Source organism: Spinacia oleracea, chromosome 1, assembly GCF_020520425.1.
Source record: "Spinacia oleracea cultivar Varoflay chromosome 1, BTI_SOV_V1, whole genome shotgun sequence".
In the NCBI taxonomy this organism is placed as follows: domain Eukaryota; kingdom Viridiplantae; phylum Streptophyta; class Magnoliopsida; order Caryophyllales; family Amaranthaceae; genus Spinacia; species Spinacia oleracea.
Genome location: NC_079487.1, coordinates 136,227,022 through 136,245,011, shown reverse-complemented (window position 1 = coordinate 136,245,011; position 17,990 = coordinate 136,227,022). Strand labels below are relative to the sequence as shown.

At 36.1% G+C, this 17,990-nt stretch overlaps 4 protein-coding genes across 10 annotated transcripts; 1 reads left to right on the top strand and 3 right to left on the bottom strand.

Annotated features, from left to right (window-relative positions):
- Window positions 1-1,901: 1,901 nt before the first annotated feature.
- LOC110785766 (inactive leucine-rich repeat receptor-like protein kinase CORYNE) lies at window positions 1,902-4,107 on the bottom strand. Of its 2 annotated transcripts, XM_021990278.2 has the most exons (3): window positions 3,869-4,107; window positions 2,940-3,706; window positions 1,902-2,323 (listed from the first exon to the last, which is right to left on the bottom strand). In XM_021990278.2, exons 2-3 carry the CDS (start codon window positions 3,695-3,697, stop codon window positions 2,014-2,016), a joined length of 1,068 nt encoding a protein of 355 aa, XP_021845970.1. In that variant the 5' UTR covers window positions 3,698-3,706; window positions 3,869-4,107; the 3' UTR covers window positions 1,902-2,013. The 2 variants fall into 2 exon arrangements, with proteins under 2 accessions (XP_021845970.1, XP_021845969.1); XM_021990277.2 differs by having other exon boundaries at window positions 2,940-4,107.
- Window positions 4,108-4,986: 879 nt separating this feature from the next.
- On the bottom strand, window positions 4,987-9,103 carry LOC110785762 (aspartokinase 1, chloroplastic). Of its 2 annotated transcripts, none has more exons than XM_021990272.2 (12): window positions 8,478-9,103; window positions 8,269-8,392; window positions 8,018-8,172; window positions 7,260-7,409; window positions 7,068-7,163; window positions 6,817-6,933; window positions 6,412-6,531; window positions 6,235-6,327; window positions 6,011-6,133; window positions 5,736-5,852; window positions 5,578-5,640; window positions 4,987-5,499 (listed from the first exon to the last, which is right to left on the bottom strand). In XM_021990272.2, the coding sequence occupies exons 1-12, from the start codon at window positions 8,865-8,867 to the stop codon at window positions 5,344-5,346; spliced, it is 1,704 nt and encodes a 567-aa protein (XP_021845964.1). In that variant the 5' UTR covers window positions 8,868-9,103; the 3' UTR covers window positions 4,987-5,343. The 2 variants fall into 2 exon arrangements, with proteins under 2 accessions (XP_021845964.1, XP_021845965.1); XM_021990273.2 differs by having other exon boundaries at window positions 6,017-6,133.
- A 1,720-nt stretch (window positions 9,104-10,823) lies between these two features.
- Window positions 10,824-13,690, top strand: LOC110785765 (protein NEOXANTHIN-DEFICIENT 1). 4 transcript variants are annotated; one of them, XM_021990276.2, is made up of 11 exons: window positions 10,853-11,013; window positions 11,264-11,345; window positions 11,465-11,548; window positions 11,644-11,707; window positions 11,881-11,927; window positions 12,192-12,246; window positions 12,341-12,379; window positions 12,561-12,720; window positions 13,097-13,160; window positions 13,244-13,300; window positions 13,440-13,690. In XM_021990276.2, exons 2-11 carry the CDS (start codon window positions 11,278-11,280, stop codon window positions 13,648-13,650), a joined length of 849 nt encoding a protein of 282 aa, XP_021845968.1. In that variant the 5' UTR covers window positions 10,853-11,013; window positions 11,264-11,277; the 3' UTR covers window positions 13,651-13,690. The 4 variants fall into 4 exon arrangements, with proteins under 4 accessions (XP_056687008.1, XP_056687006.1, XP_021845968.1 ...); XM_021990275.2 differs by having other exon boundaries at window positions 10,854-11,013; window positions 11,150-11,345; XM_056831030.1 differs by lacking the exon at window positions 13,244-13,300 and having other exon boundaries at window positions 10,824-11,013; window positions 11,150-11,345.
- Window positions 13,691-13,794: 104 nt separating this feature from the next.
- Window positions 13,795-17,966, bottom strand: LOC110785763 (serine carboxypeptidase-like 45). Of its 2 annotated transcripts, XM_021990274.2 has the most exons (9): window positions 16,365-17,966; window positions 16,184-16,279; window positions 15,567-15,659; window positions 15,185-15,267; window positions 14,776-15,057; window positions 14,534-14,658; window positions 14,359-14,451; window positions 14,160-14,277; window positions 13,795-14,046 (listed from the first exon to the last, which is right to left on the bottom strand). In XM_021990274.2, exons 1-9 carry the CDS (start codon window positions 16,744-16,746, stop codon window positions 13,897-13,899), a joined length of 1,422 nt encoding a protein of 473 aa, XP_021845966.2. In that variant the 5' UTR covers window positions 16,747-17,966; the 3' UTR covers window positions 13,795-13,896. The 2 variants fall into 2 exon arrangements, with proteins under 2 accessions (XP_021845966.2, XP_056687001.1); XM_056831023.1 differs by lacking the exon at window positions 16,184-16,279.
- Between the last annotated feature and the right edge of the window lie 24 nt (window positions 17,967-17,990).

Here is a 17,990-nt window from a genome sequence, read left to right as displayed (position 1 = left end):
TAATACTTCCTCTGTTCTTTTTTAAATGACACAATTATTTAGGCACGTTTGCCAATGCATGATTTCAAACGTTAATATCTCCAATTATATATACGAAAAATTATAAAAATTTGATATTTAAAACATATTTACTGAGACGAATCCAACAAAACCCTACACGACTATATTTTTTCTTAAATACAAACCACAAAAGGAAGTCAAAGGAACTTATGTGAATAGTGACCAAAATCCAATGTGTTATGTAAATAAGAACGGAGGAAGTAGTACAGAGGCATGTAACATTTAATCCGTGGAATCGTTGGTACTCTAAAACCGCGGGGTGTTTTATGGAAAATGCAGTTGACATTCCACGTCTATTGCTTCCGAAATTAGGCATCTTCATTCCCAAGTAAAATCTCAAACATCTACACGTTTTTTTTTTGGTATTTTGCACGCATTTTAACGACTAATTAATGTGCATTGAGATTCTTCTATATTTTTTTTAATTAAATAAGACAAATTACGTTTATTTATAATGTTTTCCCTTTACAAAATTCTGATATTGGAAAAATGAGAAAAAATTAATGTCCCAATGAAAAAGTGTGAGAGATTAAATGACTGAATGAATTTAATTGGTTAAAATAATATTCGGACAAAAAATTTAATAGAATATTAAAGCATTTATGTGATAATATAAAAGGAAATGTAAACAATATTTTGGGACATCCAAAAAGGAAAACGTAAAAAATAAAAAGAGACGGAGGGAGTAGTATTTAAAAACTAAAATCATAAACCAATAAGTGACCCATGTCCTTCTTTTTACTCATCTCCTCTCCTCCCTGTGTCCTACGTGTCCCAATAAGTGACACTTTCCTAATGTCTAGCATTACAGTTTTTTTTTTTGGACATTGTGTCTAGCATTACAATGACAATCCGTGGACTATGGACCATGGTGCACATAGAACATGGTGCACCATGTGCACCAAAAGAACACATGTGCATAAACAAAAGAACATGACACTACGACAAAAGAACATGCAATATAATGTTTTACTTTTTTGTTATAAAAAATCACAATTTATTAAAAATATAAAAAAATATATGTCGATGTTCTTTTTACGTAACTAGATGTTTTTTTAATTATATACTAATGTTCTTAAGGTGCATCATGCTCTATGTGCACCATGGTCCACCTTCTAAATTGTGTTACAATGAAGACCCTTTCACCTTCGTATTCTCCCTTCTTCCTTTAAGGAATTTGGTTTCATGATATCAAGTACTTAATTAAACCTCTAGATAAAAATCAAATTTATTTCAACCTATAATTAACATCAACCGTCTTTTTCCCTTTAATTCAATTCCATAATCTTCTCCTATTCTTTTGTAACCCCCGTGTACAAATTTAATCCCCTCCCAAAGTAATAAGTTCTTTAATCATATTAATATAAATCAAAAGCTAACAAAGTCAAACATTTTACAAATAATTAGTGGGAAATCAAGATTTTTCTTCCATAATCACTCGTTGACATCTACCCTTAGCTCTTAATGCAATTCTAACTCTATTTAATAGTTTCATCATAGTTTAATGGTCTTCTCTAAAAACAAATTATTTCTTTTACTATATTCCTTGGTAACAAACTCGAAAATCCTTATGGGCTATTTAGTTGATATAACCGGTGAGTAATCTTAAAATGCATGTTTTGTTTCGATTTCGTTATCTATTTTCCTAATCTTAATGTGCATGGTCATTTGCAATAGCAGCAATTCAATGGGTCAAATATTTTTTTTGCTAATATTTTGAATTCTCAATTCTCAATTATTGATTGTGTTTTTTGCGCTTTTTTCACATATATACACGATTATCGATTGAATTTTGTTTTTTTATACTTATTTTTAGCTAATTTATTCGAAAGAAGTTTAGGTGGGATTCCAACAAAATTGGACTTTCATAAACAACAAAGGATGTACTACATATATCTTACTTTTGGTTCCAACACGATACAAACACGTTCCAATAGACTATTCACATCACTTTCAAAAACTGTGAAGACGAGAAAGCATTGGGACAAGTTCATCACTGGAAGGACGATCTTCAGGGAGATCTGACATGCAAACAACTGCAATTCTAACTGCCATAAGCATCTCTTCTTCCTCAACCTCTTGCCCAAGTATACTTTTATCCAAGGCCTGCTGAGCTTCTCCTGCTTGCTGCAAATGCTGCAGCCACCTGCCTAAACTTCCCCCACTAGACGCTTCGCCCAAAAGAGGATCTAAAGGGTCTAGACCAGTCAAAAGTACCCCAAGTATGACTCCAAAGCTGAAGACATCACTCTTATCTGTATATCTGTACCAACAGAAAGCAATCCTCAGGAAAAGAAAACTAATTTGTATCAACTTTTTCAGCACCTTTGTTCACAGTCTAACCAAAGAGATTATTTCCAGTAAAATGATAAACAACAGGTGAAGGAATAAGCCAGCTCTTTTGTTTCAGGGGTCTTACATTTCCTTAGCCCACCCAGACACACCCTTCTCTACAAACCCATATTGAGCTAACAGGGATTGATCAAGGACAAACCAATCACGAACAACTATTTAACAATAGTTCGTGTGAATTTCACTATTAATAAGGCCTAACTAAGTCAAGAAGAATATACTTTAACCCTTAATCAGTCAAGACAAAATAAAATATGAGCTTTGTGCATATAATGTACGTTGTCAACATCTGAATGAGCAGATGGAACAACGTGTATTTCAACCAAGGAAAGGCATTATAGGAAAGGTAGAGTCAATGAATTAAAAATGTTCCTGGAGCATTAATCTGATAATGACACAACTCTAGATATCTTTCTCGGAGTCTATCATGATAAATGGTTGATCCATGCTACCTTGCATTTCAATACAAGTGCCATAAAGGATATCACAAATAATATGAAATAGAGTGAAAGAGATATCAGTTTCACCTGCCGTTTTGAGAGGACTCAGGAGCTCTATAGCCATTTGGTGAACTATACAATTTAGGCATAAGATTGGCTAGCCCACAATCTGCAAGCTTGGGTTCGAACTCCACATCTAACATCACATTAGTAGGCTTAAGATTGTAATGCAATATGTATGGATTGCATTCAAAATGAAGGAACTTGAGTGCCTTAATAATCCCCACAGCAATCCGAAGCCTAACATCCCAACCCATTTGCAAATGATTGAGACGGACTTTATTCATAGCATCTTCAAGACTCCCAGTGGGCATATAATCGTAAACTAAGCTGAAACGATCAGATTCGCGGACGTAAGCCCTCAAGCTCATCAAATGCCTATGTCTTACTCCAGCAAGAACCTGAAGCTCTTGCTGTAATTTCCTCTTTAAGCCCTTGTTGTGAGTTTCTGGGGAGCCAATTTCAAAGGGCTCAAGACTCTTTACAGCGATATTTAGGCCATTGTCAAGCGCAGTTCTATAGTAAGCTCCATTAGGGCTAGAACCTAAGAGGTGATTTTCATTATCAAGAGCTAAACGAAGTGTTTTGGGGTCGATTTTAGGGGAGAAAACAACAGGGCCTTTGAGGATTGGAGCTCTGTTGATAAATACGACAAATCCTCTAATGATAGCAGTAACAAGAATAGCAGCAAAAAACCCAGAAATTAGACCAGAGAAAATGCTAAGCGCAACCCTTTTCACTTCAATTTTCAAATCAGGGGCAGGCGGTGAGGATTCCGACTCCATTAACGTGTGCTTAGTCATAAATCCATGGCAGGGTACAACAATTAGTGAAATCAAGAGCAGCAAATTAAGATAATTCAATTTATCCATTGACAAAATTGAAAACCCTAGAATATAACTCAATCTCAAAATTACTCAGAATAAACAAACGGAAAGAGCTCAGGATGGGCAAACCTGTGAGACGATTGTGAAGAGAGAAGTGAAACTCGGAAATTGGAAGAGCAAAACCAGAAAAAGGGAAGTGCAGAGCTTTCAATTATGAATGTCGTGGCTTTTGAGCTTTCTGGGTAGAACACTAGAACCTACACGCAGGAAATCGGGAATGGAGAGAGAATACTACAATTTGATACTCCCACACCACACTACCACAGGTCCACAGTCCCTCATCAAAAAGTATCTAGTGTCTTAGTGTGTCAGTGTGTGTACACGCTTTTGTTCGAGTTCTCGGACTCGCTCTCTAGGACGGTAGGAGTTAAGGTGGTGTCCCTTAATATTCGCACCGCTTTTTTTTTTGGGCCGTCTCTTAATACTTGCACCGCTTCTAATAGAAATTTATATCAATATTATATTATTTCTCACACTTACCTACTAACTCCACCTACACCCTTATTTCCTAGAAAAAATCATTTAAAAATTCACACCCCTACTCACCACTCCCCACCTCTTACACATTTTCCACTAACTATATTAAAAAAAAATACCCCACTATCAACTAACACCCATTAAATTAATAAGTCAATTCAAATGTCTTAAACTCCGCACCGATCAAACCGGTGCGAGTATTAAGGGACGGAGGGAGTATGTTGCATTCGTGTTTTGCTTCGCTTTGATTTTAGACAGTTGATTGAGTATGTCAAAAATTATGCAAAGATTAAGCCTGATTTTTTAGCCGAATTGAATAAAGTTGAACTGAACAAATGAAATTGAAAATTAAGTACAAAAGAAGCGAGCCTAAATGAAAAATTTATACAGAATACGAAGTATAATTAAGTCAGGTTCGGGTTTCCTTGTTTTGGGTCATGACTCGTGTCTGATTTCTCTTAGAGCAATATCAGCAATTCTCGATATTTGAAAATTTGAATCTCAATTTGTAGCTCCACAAATGACAAAGCCACATGGTTATGCACTTATGCTGCTGTTTATTGCATTAGATGGACTCCACATACGCCGCGCGCTCAGTCAACCAATAGACAACCACAAATAAACTTGTGGAAATTCTAACTAGACGGTTGTGGATAGTCGTCAAATGAGCTAACCACGGTGAAATTGTTAGGAAATTTTGATCCTTGATCTGGCATAGTAAAATATAACTAAAATTCAATATTACTTCCTTAATCCTTAGTGTTACAATTTGCCGGTATATGCAAAAATATTTAATACTCCAGAGTCCAGACCTAAACCAACAAGAATAACAGTATACCAAGTATGGGAGTAGAATCGTAGATGGCCACAAAAGAATACGGAGTACTCCGTACTTCCTTTGGGCTGTAACAGCAATCGAGCACAGCTCAAGTTAGTATTACATGTTTCCCCTGAGATCATAAACAACAGGTCCGGTCCTACAACTGCAGCTCAAGGACTCCATAAATTCTCATGGAACCACGGCTGTGTAAGCCAAAGAAAATATATTAAGCCCACCATACTCTATCTCAGTTATCTAAGCGAACTGCTGACCCATTTCCAGTTGTTGCACTTGCAGCACTGAGATGCATTTGAGGAACATCTTCACTCTCGAAAAATGCATAATGTAGTGCCTTTACACATTTTTCTGCTTCATCATCATTTACTATCAAAGATATGTTCACCTGAAAAGCACCAGATTAAGTGCCAACCAGAAAGAAAGCAATAAGGATTTAATGTTGAAAGACAAGACACTAACTAACCTTCGAAGCCCCTTGTGAGATCATCTGGACATTGACGTTGTTAGTTCGAAGTACATGAAAAGCCTGCAAACAACCATAACCACATAATTAAGATTTAGGATAAGGAGAGGGCGGTTACAAAATACAAATTGATGTTACAAGTGTAAAGGACCACACACCTTCTCCAGAATCAAAGAAGAATATTGCACATTCCCAATCAGAGATATAATTGATCTGTTCTGCAGCAAATTCACAACTGCAATATTTTCCAGCTCCTCTACTACACGGTCTAGTTCCTGTCATATCAGATTATAGAGTTAGCTCCATCACCCTTTCTACCATAACCCTATTAACTTCTAAAAGACAACCACAAACAAAGCAAAATAAAAATTGCATACTCATACTTTCAAATTTTCAATGAGAAACAAATCAAACAATGTGTATAACTCCATACTCTTGCCTGCTGAATAAGTTCTCTGCTCCAAAGCTTTGATGGGTCCAATGTCAGTGATATACTCACTTCACTAGTGGCAACAACATCCACAGAAATACCCAAATCCTCAAATATTGAAAACACCTGCATGTACACGAACAAATTACCCACATTGAAAAGGAATCCCCAAGGAGACAGATAACACAAGTGAAGAAGTCAGTAGTACAAAAGATATGTAGCCTGACCTTTGCAAGGAATCCAAACTGACCGAGCATGCGAGTACTAACTATATCCAACATGGTAACATTCCTTTTTAACACTATGCTAGTCAGTAAAACCTGTATTTGATCGAGGAGGAAGTTGTCAGTCAGTGTAAAACATGCAAGAATTGCAGCCATCAAATAACCTTGTTTAATACTCACCTCACTCATGTCACGTGTCCTGTTGATTAGTGTCCCAGGAGCTTTAGGGTTGTACGAATTTTTCACTCTAACAGGAACATCACCCTCCCTAGCAGGTCTCATTGATTGTGGATGCAAAACCTACACATAAACAAATAATATCCAACTAAAATTCTACCAGCAGTAGCCTTGCATCAAAGCTTCTTAGGTTGTAATCTACGAAGCCACGTCATTACCAAAATGTTGACACACGGGCACGAGGGATAGTGCAACTTAACTACTAGGAAAAAAGAAGCGGGGACTATATTCATATGATTTCTTGCTTAACTTCCTAAGTTTGTGTACTTATGTCTCATGTCTTTAGCAATTCACTATCCCTAAGCAACCGGGGATCATTTACAGTACATGAAACTAGTTAGTGCATACCTGTGCCCCAAAATAAGCAAGCTCAGCTGCCTCGTCAAATGTCAAGTATGGTACAGGTTGAGCTCGAGGATATATCGTTGGGTCACAGGTTAAAACACCATCAACATCTTTCCACACCTGAGAAAATTCAAACAAAAGAAGAAAACTTTAATATGGAATGAAACAGCATTTCACAGCACTTATTGTGCTTCATGATATGTATATGACTTGTACATATCAATTATTAATCAATGAATCTAAGACAATTCAACCTGTATTTCTCTTAAGCCCAGTGCTTTGCCAATCGTTGTAGCGGTTAAATCGCTGCCACCCCTGCCCAGTGTAGTAATAGCACAAGACTTGCAACCCTTTAAACAGAAATACGCACTAACATAAGAAAACCACACAGAAGATCCAATTTCTAAGAAAAGAGTCCCAAACATCATCAGTAAAAAAGTAAAAACCTTTCCAAGGAAACCCGTGACAATGGGAATCGCAGGATCAGCAGCCCAATCATCATAAAATCTCTTGGATAAAGCTGGATAGGTTGCTTCCAATATATCCGCATTGGTGAAGTCATCCGTTGTAATAAACCCAATATCAAATGCATCATACTGCAAAATTCTAATCAGTAACCCAGTTAGCAAAAATTACGGCCAAGCAACACAGTAAACAGTTCTGTACCCAAAAGGAATCACAGTGCATAAGTGATTCCACGAGTCCCCAATTTTTTCTCCTTTTTTCTGATGATAACCTAGATACACCATACATGGGCTATCAATCGAAAGGAACAGGTGTCAAGTCAACAGTTGCGATTTACAAATTCTAATGTAGAAATTCATTTTCTTGCAGGTTGGTATGTAAGAGGCAAATTATGTTCAATGTGAAATCTTGTACTACAAAAATAGCAAGGCCTGCACTAGCAGACTTGGTCTTAGGCATGAAAACAGACAACAATATACTAAAAGATAGCAACTTGAAAACTTAATTGTCATGCTCACTAATTGAGGTGACGATTTCGTCCAACTGCAGTATAAGGTTGTCTAAACTAATGACATAAGCAGATGCAATTATCTACAACCTTTTACTACCAACAAGCAGCTACTAGTCTATTACCATGCACCAAAAGTCTGATTAAAAGCTTTTTCATTAGAAATGGTGGACCAACAAACATACAAAATGCAAGTAAAAAGACAATGTTGATTAAGAAAGTGAAACATACTTGGCGTGCTTTAGCACCGATTTTGTTCATATAAGCGGCGAAGATTCGGGTAGACATAGACTCTCCGAAGGAAACAAGGTAATCCTTGGTACGTAGGGTGAGCTCCTTCATCATTGCAATACCTTTAAGAAGCTGCTCTAATTCATCTAAATGCGCTATTGAAATAACAAAAACAAAAATTACAGATTGTCTTACATTGCCATTTTTGAATATACAGAGAAATTCAATGGGAAATCAGTAATTAAACTTACAAGATATAACAGAAATGTCAATGCCAAGCTCGGCCACTGTCCTGAAATGAAGATCCTTGATAACACTGAGCTCCGGGATGTCGCTGGCCTTAGAAGCCCCACAACTAACAGCCTTTTCTCCGGCCTATGGAAAATCAAATTACAGTAATTCGTTAATTATTTAATTTATCAAAGGGAAAAGAAATAGGTAAAAGAAAAAGAGAGAATACATTGAGGAGATTATTGGTGGTTTTCCCCATGGCAGACAGGACAATAACGGGATTTTCTTCAGGGAAGCTGAGAATAAGATCAGCAACTTCCCTCATCCTCTCCGCTGAGGCTACCGATGATCCACCGAACTTCATCACCACCGTGAATTTCTGTTCATCGATATTAGCGATTGCTTCTGCATTTTGTTGATGTCTCTCCTCCACCTTCAAACAATTAACAGTAAATGATCTCTTCTTGTTCGCAATCGCCATTGAAGAGTCCTTGAATCGAGTCTCCTGAGAACAACAAAAGGAGGTTCCCAATTTGAAGTTCCCTAAGAAAGGTAAAGATGGGAGTAATCTGGGATTCACACCCGCCTTAACGCCATGGAAATGCATCGAAGACGCCATTTTGAATACAAGTCGGCGAATAAAATGGAGCAGAGTTGAGAGATGAGGGAGAAGAGTAGGAAGCCTCAAACTCAAAATCACTCAGTCTCTCTCTCTGTATGTTTAAGCTCTCTCTGGTTTTCTGGGTAAGTATTAAAAATGGCGTTGGGACCAGAGAGAGCAGTCAAAACAACTGCGGAAGACAAGGGCCAAGTATGAGGAGAAACGAAATGAGATACTACGGTACTAGTGTACTACTCCCCTCCCCGTAGTAGGGTTTTGTGTTTTTCCGTATCTCCCCGCCTCTTTCGGGTCACACCCGGACTTTTCCCTCCCTTGTTTTCACCGTATCATTTTTATTAATTTCTATAATTCCCCCATTTATAAAATACACATTTAATTTCATATTTTTGCACTGTTTACGTATACTTTGCTTTTAAATTTCGAGAGAGCAAACTTAATTTATTTATCCTTTTACATGACAAGAGAAAAAATAATTTAAATAAAAAAATCATAACTGAAAAATTAGGATATGAGCTATCTTTCACCGCCAACAAATGTGTCGTTTGATTGCCTTTCTGACAAATCGGTAACAATGAATGCCGCAAATTAATCAAATTTTGATAAATTTGTACTTGAGTCCTTAATGAGCACACTTATCTTCCATCATCATCGCACTTTTGATCTTTCTCAAAGTGTTGAATCTCCAACCAATAAGATGGAACCCCTTGGATGAAGCGTCTTATTACAAGATCCAATACACATAGTGATGTTAATTAGATGACCAACATTTGCTATCCAATTTGCTGCTCAATTAGCTACTTGGTAGACTTGCTTGATATTCCAATTGTCGAAATAGTTGAGAATAACCCGTATATCTTGAATGATAAAATGGAGCTTCCACGGGATTTTCCAAGTTTCTTTTATTGCGTAGATGACCATCAAGTTGTCTCCTCAGTGTTTAGATGTTTGATATTGAGGAATCAAGCCGAAAGCTTCGATTGAAGAGATTCGACCTTGCACCATTTTCCCCTTTTTTTTTGGCTTCTTGAAGTCCTTTGTGAAGAGCACAGGCTTCTGCCATGAAAGCTTGGGTAATGTCTAGATTGTAAGGGCACTATGGTTGTCGCGAATAATGACCCAACTGTTACTGATGAAATTTTGCAAGATATGTCAAAGTTGAGCTTGAAGGCACCCTAAGGAGGGGTACCAACAAACTAAAATAGGAGTGTGGGTAGCAGTTGTGTGAGGGTGTGAAGTGAAATTAGGTAGTATACGGAGTACTTGTATTTGGTAAAATTAGGTATTGGATGTTTTGAGCTACTTTTATAACCTGAAACTTAAAGCCACTTTTCATTTTGTTTTAAAAAGGCGTTTAACAACAAACATAAATTTCGTTTATTTAACTAAATAGAAAAGGCAATAGTAGACGGAGTATATAAAAAGGATTATTTACCAAGTAAGGTCATTATACGTTTCAACATTATGCGTGATGCATGACAAATCCTTAGACCTACCTAAGTAAGAGTACTCGTAACTTGTAAAAAAGATATTGGATTGAATTACAAAAAATAAATACGTGCTTGACATCAGTTAAACTAACTCGCTTAAAACCATGATACTCCGTATAAATTGAGTATTAGTCCCTACTTCTTGTGATATTGTAAGTATCTTCCACCCTTTCAGTTGGGTAATTAGTACTGGAAGAGGTAATTAGTACCGAACTAATTGTATAGTAACAATAATATTAAGAAGTGGTTTTTGTTTTGGTTTTTTTTTTTTTTTTTGAATAAAAGAAAGATAAAGCTAAAAGGGTGAAAAAGAAAAATGGTTAAAAAAAAGGCGGCAAATAAAAAAGCTGGGGTGGATCTGGCATTATTTCTGGAGTAGAAATAAAATGAGCTTAACATGAGATTTGAAGATATAAACCAAAACAAAGAAAAGCAAAGTCTATCCACATTAAAGTTTAAAACTTTAAACAAGAAGCAGCGAACCAATGAGTTGTCCAGTAATATTACGGGATATCAATAATTTATTTAATAATTCAATTAAACTAAAACCCAATCTCCATCCACCACCTCATGTGACATGTCAATTGGCTTCTTCTTCGCTCTCTTTCTCTCTCTAATCTCCATCCTCATTTTCTCACTCACTCATCAAATGCAAGGTAACCATTTCATTCATTCCTTCCTTCCTTTCTCTGTTTCTGTTTTTCCGAAATTAAATTCAATTGTTAATTCCTGTAGCATTCCATTTGACCATTTACTCTTTAATAATTTAAATCCCTACTTTAAATTTCTCAGATTCAGCACCGCAATATCCCTACTGTAGTTTCTGGTTGAGTTTGCATAAGTTTCTGTTGATAATACATACTGTGGACTAATACTACTACTACTGCTCACTGAAATCTGAATAAGGTGGACCAAGTTAAATGGAAGCTGCTGTTGAAACTAAAACTTGTAGTGGTTATGGCAAACCCCCTTGGAGTTTCAAAGGCAGGCCAGTTTCCAATTCTAACTACGGACTAATACTTTCTTTATTTTCTCAGTTCTCACTCAAAAATCAAAATCCCTACTTTCTTCAACTTAATTTCATCACTCTTATCTTCGCTTTTGCAGGGCCCTATATCAATTCCATCTTGTCAAGTCTGATCTCGCTCGATCTCTCATTCCCAAAGAGTTCACTTTAGTTGAAGCTTTTGGGTACTCCTATCTATTTCCTTTTTCCTTTTCTTTCTCTGCTAATCTTTCTTGCACAACCTTTACTAATCATCTTATGTATGCTTTGGAATGTTCAGATACACACTTGGTGGCTTCTTTCTTGCTAACTATGATCACACCCCTGCTGGAGTCTTCGACGAGGTGTCTACATTTCTACTCCCTTTTTTCTTTTTCTTTTTCCTTTCCCTCCATTATATATTGTCTTAGTTTAAGAAATTCACTGCTCTAAATGTAACAGATTAATACCCCTGTACTGTATCAAAGTGCACTCTTTGATTTATTCATCTTTTTTTTCTACTTGTGGTTTGTTCCAGTTAGTGGTGATTGCGGGAATTGTTTGGAATCCACCGACATCTTGCGCGTATGTTCCTTTTTATACCTATCTTTTCTTAATTAATACTCCGTACTTAACTAACTACACAACTGATGTTTTAGTTAGTTAGTTAACTGTTGCAAACCAAAAGAAAGATGTGAGGGGCTCCTTTAATTAACTAGTGTCTTAATCACCTCTTTCAGAATTTAGAACTTGAGTCTGAATCAGAATAGTTGGCAGCCATGAATACTTACAATGAAATGCTACATGGGACAGATCTTTATGTATATTTTTTGGATATTGAACAAACAGATGGGCGTCCAAGGTTCTTGTGAACAGCAACGAGGCATGCATTCATGGAAGAAGGGTAAGCATAATTTCTTGCTCATGTCATGCCTAGTTTATTTGAGTTTTCTGTTTTGGTGACTGTTGGTACTACAATGTAATGTTCCACCTTGTAGGAAGTGGGGCTTCCAAGCGATGTTGCTAGGTTTACAAAGGTGGGTTCAGCTATAACTTTAGTATGTTAAATGTTTCTTCTTTTTGGATGGCAGTAGTTAAATGTTAAATGTTAAATGTTAAATGTTAAATGTGTATTTCTGATGATTATGGTATCTGGGTTTGTGTACTGGTATTATAAATGAATGCCATCTTATATAGCTTCCTTGCTGTCCAGAGCAGAGACTCGCAGCAAATGCAAGGGCAGAGGAAAGCAGAGGTAATCGGTTCCTGAACATGATTGGTTTAGGTCCTGCAAAGCCTAGTTCAAGGTTTCATTTGGATACTCAAGTGACTCAAATAACTAGCCCGGTGAATTTCAGTATCAATCTCCTGAGTTCCGGTGAGTTTGTTAAATCCATTATTCATGTTGTCAGTAGAGTTTCTATTGACAAAGTTCCTGATCGATGATTTGTCATGCACCAATTGGACATTTCTTTGATACTAATCTTGCAAGCTATCTGGAGTTAACTAGGCTATTTGTATTTAGGCCTAAATTTTCAGTTAAACATAGTTATGTGCCAAGCATTGTCCATGGATGCAACTATATCATGTTCATTATGACTTTGCTGCAACAATTAATATCTGTGTTTGGGGGTATGACATTTCAAAGGCTAAAACACCTAGATTATTAATTTTCTGATTATTAATTTTCTGATTACTGTGAGAATATTATTGTTTTGATTGTTCACCTTGTGTTGGTGTTTTGGTCTGTTTAGTGCCTGAGAAGAATTCCAAAGGATGGCTGGGTCCGGTCATCAATATGTCACTTCCAAGCTTTAGGTATATCATCTAGATTTCCTTTTCATGTCCGCCTTTCTATTTACGAGTTCTATGTCTAAAGGTTTCATCTACTGATTCTGTAGTGGAAGAACTGAATATAATCCCAACCTTCTGAAATACTCTTGCCAAATTGAGTGCAGGTTTGTATCTTTCTATTTTAGATTTTGAGTATTGTACATTTTACTATATTGTTATGTATTTATTAACCATAGAGCTGAGGGTGCATGTTTATTTGTTTATATATTTTCTGGTTTCCTAAGACTGACTCTTTATGTACAGGGTGCGCGTAGTACAACCACTTGAGATATCTAGGCTATCTCCTACAGATGCAGAAGACCAGAGTTCAGATTCTACACAGCAAGATATGGAAGACACCACAGAAAAAAGAAGACGTTTGAGTCTTTCTGTGATGTTATCAAAGCCGATACTGGCTTTGGAATTCAATTGTTTGAACATGAATGTTGAACATCCCCTTATCATTTCTCAATGAAATTATTCATTTGTTTTAAAAAAAATTATTTTAAAGGTCAGCCGTCACCATATCTTGTAACTATGCCTTTTCTTGGTTTATCAGGTAGGTTTAGCAATAGAATTCTCAAAAGAAGCTGGCAAACACAACTTTGATTCGAGAGAATGAAGATAAAATTGGCCTTTTGCCTTTAACTTGAAATATTCTACTTACAGTTACATTTACTCATTTAGGGTTTTCCTATCCTTACTGATTCGATCAAGTAGATCAGAATATTTCAGGGAGAGGCTTACCCTCCAAAAAGGATTTAAACAAAACAAGGGATCTTTGAGGCTGAGAAAATGGAGCTTCATGAGATGCTCCCCTTATTGTGGCAAATGATAGGACATCTCCGTGCACTTCCGTCCAACCCCCAACCTGTAAAATTAAGACAGTTTGCCTAAATTTAGTAGTTAGCCTCTTCTTGTACAGTACGTAGTATAATTGAAGATTCCCAGTTAATAATTTGTTCATTCTAAAGATAAGCTGACCTGCATCCCCACAAACCAGACTCTGTAAGGTACGCTTGTGTTTAGTTTTAGCTCATTAGCCAGCCTTTTAACTAGTGTTCTACTTCCAGTCAGAGGAACCACTGAATCTTGATCCCCACTGTCATTGCAAAGATAAAGGTACCATTTTTATCACGGTAACTGAAATAACAGACATATTAATATCACAATATAAATATACCTGTATACCAGTACAGGAATTCCTGCTTTTATGAGATTTCCAATAATATGTATTGTTGGTTTCTCCAGGTCAAGCATTTCGTAATCCAGGGTTCTGTTGTGGAGCATATATCAATATTACACACCAAGACACAAAAATTAAGTTTAGCAAACTAAAGGTGATGAGAAAGTAGTACTTGCTACAAACAGTCCATGAATTCACTCCTACAAGAGAAGCATGTAGGGCTTTTTGCACATCTCGCCTATTTAAATATCTCAACATTTCATCCTCCACGCAAACGTCTATTGTCTCACCAACTTGCTGTAAAGAAGAGTAACATTGAAAAGATTGGGATAAAAACAAGAATATAGATGATATAGAACCTTGGTAAAAACTAAAAAGTATATAAAAACAAGCAAAAATGATAATAAGACTCACATGGGGAGTAAGGAGCTTGGATTGAGAGAATATAGAAGGCAAGCAAACATCCAAGGTAACATCATATTTATCAACAAATCTGCTGGTTTCTCTGCTTACTAAACTCATCACCTTTGAACACATTGGTGACACAAATCCTCTGTAATATTCCCCCACATAACGTGAATAGTTACAAGCCCAAGTAAACACATTGTAAGTGGAATCAGATATCAATCCATGAGACCAGAAAAACTCTGCCCGCGAATTGAAATCAGTTGCGAACTCCAGAACTGGATTACCCAACTGCATTCGAGAATGGAGATTAAACTTATGCTCAGATGTTTTTTTTTTATCATTTTATACTACAGGCAGTATACTTGATAATTACATCACAAAAATGATACTGTGTATAATGTGGTGTGTTACTCACTGCAATTCCTTTCAAGTTGAACATGTTTTCCTTGTTGTTGTTGTGTTGAAGCATGAGTTCAGCAAGTTGGGGAACATAATGACCTGTTTGTTTAATGGATGGGCATCAAGAGTTACGTTCAAAGAAATAATTGCATGTGTCTGAATCTCACTAATGGAAAGATAAAAGACCGAAAAAGTTAATTTAAGCTTATTAGTAATCACACTCGTTGAGTTTGATAAAAAAAAATAAAAAAAATACAAGTACTATATAACTATTTGTATAATTCAGCTTATAACTTGTAGCAATATTATATTGCAGCTTGGAAGAGGATGATTACAATTAATTCCGGAAAGATAGAGTGTCGATAAATGCTATTTCTGCGAAAGGAAAAGAGAATTACCAGCATAGCTTTCCCCAGTAATGAACAAGCTCCTGTTCTGATAATGTGGGAACTTGAGAAACCATTTTTGCAGAAACGCGAGATTGTCCCTGGCTGAAACACTCCCAAAAAAAAAGCAAAACTCTGAATCATTTCCAATTACTCGTAGAAAAAAATAGAAAGAAAAAGAAAAAGGAAAGCAGAAAGTATTGAAGTGGACATAACTTGTAAAAGGCAAAAAATAACATATGGTCCTTGCAGATAAGATTCTTCATGCACCACTGTGTTTAAAAGTTCAATAGTGCTTTGTGGGCCGAGGCTCCAAGAACACTCCAATTTAGGTATTATTATTCTTCTTTCTGGAAATATATACTTGAATATTCACTTTTCAACAATCAATCTACAATCTACATGCTTTGTTTTTCATTCCTTTTTTCTTTCATTAAATTTGATGACATGAACTTTATACAACAAGAAGCTAAGAAACCATTTGTTCAAAGTTTGTGTACGGGTCACAAACTCACAACTTCGAATCCCCCTTCCCATCTATCTGTAATTTACAATGCACTTATGACTCATTGCGAACCAAAAAAAAGTCAAAAGAAAGAACATAAAATTTGAAGAAGATATGTAAAAACCTGTGCTATGATCATTTGCAGTTAGATAAAAGGAAAGATTAGTCGAATAAGAAAATCCAACTCCTGCTGGGGTTTCTAAGTAGAGCATATTTGCTTCTGCAATAAAAAAAGTTCAGAAATTGAAACAAGAATGAAAACAAGAAAGAAATTGAGAAAGGAAGAAGAAAAGAAAGGGGAAGACCTTTGTTCCAACTGTAGTGATTGGTAACGAGGCGATTAGCGGTAGGGCGAAAAGGACCATTTTCAGAGAAAGCACCAACACCAAGTGATGAACAACCAGGTCCTCCATTAAGCCAGAGAACAAGAGGTTTAGTAAGAGGATCAATTTGAGCTTCAGCAAAGTAGTAAAAAAGAGCTTTTTGGTTGGTTTGATGTTGTTGATTATGAGCAGCAGCAGCAGCAGAAATGGTTATATAACCAGAGTAATGCTGGAAATCGACAGGAGGCTGCCCTGGTAATCTTGTTATTTTGTCAGTCTCCATCATCATTACACCACTTGTTAATGTTATTCCGATTAAAACAAGGACCAACATTAACATTGCTTTCTTTGCTAGCCAACTCATTCTTAAGAACACTGATTTTGGTTAATTGGTTGTGTATGAGAGAGAATCAGTGTGAAATCTGAATGAATGACTGAATGGAAATAGAAAGAGAGACGTTGAGTTGAATGAATTACAAGTGAGACTAGGCTACTACACTACTACTACTACTACTACTCTACTAGTAGGCTGGTTGCAGGTAGCATTGCACCTATTAATAGAGTGTGACTGGGACTGTGACTGTGTATGTACAATGCTAAGACTTTTCAATTTCAAAACACTAACCTTCTGAATATTACCCCGGACCCATATAGGTTAATCATTAAATTTTTTATTAGGAAAGAAAACAACCTGAAATCTCGGATCATCTAGATTCCAATTGATACAGAAAATAAGCACGAACAATTAATCTGTTGCAGTAGTTTTCTTTATCGAACAAGTACGTTGCCGTTACAGAAATATATCTGAGATATTAATTTTCTTCTATTTAACTAAGACCATGAATGGTTGAGTCATAATGAACAACCGAAAAGAGAAAGGAGGGGCAATCAATTTTCAAGAAAAGAGCTTGCTCTAAATTTCTGCTAATTGTACAAACTTTTAACATACTGTATAAATTACAGACTACAGTCTACAGAGAGAGGACAGCAGTGATGCAATTGTCAAAAACTAAAATGTTGTACTACAGACATAAGTACAGTACTTGTTTCTACAAACACAAGTATCTTTCTTAATTTTAGACAAAGTTACAGGAAAGTGAGCACAATCATTAATCATTAATCATTAATCATTAATCATTAATCATGGATCATTATTATTAATTATTAATAATAACTTTAAACACCATTTGGTGAATTATAGATTCATAATAGTCCATGTTCTTCAAATATTATCTCCTAATAACAGTGCATAGGGGAAAATACCTACATCAAACAGTCTAGACTAGTGAACTAATTCCCAAATCACGTTGGTTTATAAACTAATTCTCATGATATCGGTCCATTTAGGATCGGGTACGAGATCCATTTTCTTTATTTTTTAATTAAAATAAAACCGCTAACGGCAATAATGTGAGCGGTTCTAAATTCTACAAGTATTAAAAAATTTGCTGGTTACATTTGGGCAGACTTGAACTGCTGTCTAAACATAAAAGGCCAACACCAGGACTGCATACCACACGGTAGAGGCTATCCATAATATTTAGGTTTAGTAGATACCCAAAAAGCGCATTAGAAACGTAAAATTTGTCTTTCCTCCTCACTTATTCT